Below are 1,294 nucleotides of genomic sequence, written 5' to 3'. Positions count from 1 at the left end.
CTCTCTCTCTCTCTCTCTCTCTCTCTCTCTCTCTCTCTCTCTCTCTCTCTCTCTCGCTCGCTCGCTCGCTCTACCAGACGAGACGCCGTCTCAGGCGCACCTGGAAGGCTGGCGCAGCGGGCCCGTTCCTGAACTGGACCGAGGGTCGCCGGTCGTCGTCCCTGGCGGCTCCCCGGATGTCGACGAGGGACGTCTGCACCTCCTGGTCTGCGGGCCGAACGAGCGGGGGGGGGGGGGCAAAACGAAAAGTAATGATACCGCGGTAATGAGCAATAAAACGTGGACGACGCGAGCGCACCTCGCTTGCCGTACGGGCCGATGATCATCGACGTGGAGCCCTTCATCCCGGCCACCTGCTTCGGCCTGAAGGGCGCGTCCCAGGGCTCGTCCTCTTGCAGGGACCTATGCAAACAAACGGAAGATCAAAAGAGGGACATATGCAAGGCTGCGCTCATGGAATGAGACCGCTGTGGGAGGTCCTACTTACGCGCGCCGGTCCGGGCAGAGGGGGTCCACTTTGCTAAACACCCCGAGCAGTAAGGGATCCTGCAGGCGGAAGGGGAGCTTAAACACGTTGGGCTTATGGTCGGCGCCAGCCTCCAGGAAGTCCGGGGGGGCTCTGGACTCGAGACTGGAGGGATCCACCGGCTCACGGTTGGTCTTCGAGTTCCACACCATGCTCTGGTTGTACATGTGGACCTGAGAGGGGGAGCAGGGAGGCAACTTTGAGAATCTCAAGGAGGCCGATTAGAACGTGCGCCTGCGCCCCCTTGCTCCGGCTTTTACGACTTGACCGTGGGGAAATAACTTACCTGCTGGCCGAAGTAGACAAAGTCCTGATAGCGCTTGGCGCGGTAGAGCAGCAGCACCTGGTACATGGACTTTGCCTTCCACTTGTGGCAGTAGTGCCGTATAAAGTGGGCCGTCTCCACGTCCAGTTTACCTGAGGGACACGAGAGGGTGGAGGCCGTCAGCAAACGAACTGCCGGGCCTAGTTCTACCCAGGAAGACTAGGGGAAAAAGTTTTAAAGCCCTCACTATTTATTTTTAAAAAGCAAAACGAAAAAAAACTCACCACCCGCACTGACAAGTGGGCCGTATTCCTTCCGTACTTTGTATCCGCGAAAGTCTGCAAGCAGGCGAGTAGGCGTCTAATCAAAAAGTTGTGCGAAAAGAAAAGTTTACCAATGGAAAGGCGCCGCCAGCGGCCTCTACTAAACCAAACAAACCACAAAACACAACTACCATCGAACCGCAACAAAGACTACAGACACAAAACAGACAAACCAAAAAA

General features: G+C 56.7%; 1 protein-coding gene across 1 annotated transcript in view; it reads right to left on the bottom strand.

The window, feature by feature from the left end:
- The window catches only part of LOC127750362 (neither inactivation nor afterpotential protein C-like), a 29,537-nt gene that overhangs the window by 7,633 nt on the left and 20,610 nt on the right, over positions 1-1,294 (bottom strand). Inside the window, exons 7-11 of the mRNA XM_052271914.1 lie at positions 1,076-1,129; positions 813-943; positions 488-699; positions 299-402; positions 75-207 (exon numbers count right to left, since the gene is read on the bottom strand). Coding sequence (XP_052127874.1) covers positions 75-207; positions 299-402; positions 488-699; positions 813-943; positions 1,076-1,129 — 634 coding nt within the window. The remainder of the gene's footprint in view (positions 1-74; positions 208-298; positions 403-487; positions 700-812; positions 944-1,075; positions 1,130-1,294) is intronic.

Source organism: Frankliniella occidentalis, unplaced genomic scaffold, assembly GCF_000697945.3.
Source record: "Frankliniella occidentalis isolate FOCC.00 unplaced genomic scaffold, Focc_3.1 Scaffold178, whole genome shotgun sequence".
In the NCBI taxonomy this organism is placed as follows: Eukaryota; Metazoa; Arthropoda; class Insecta; order Thysanoptera; family Thripidae; genus Frankliniella; species Frankliniella occidentalis.
Note: the sequence above shows the minus strand (reverse complement) of the source record. Positions and strands in the feature narration are given on the sequence as shown.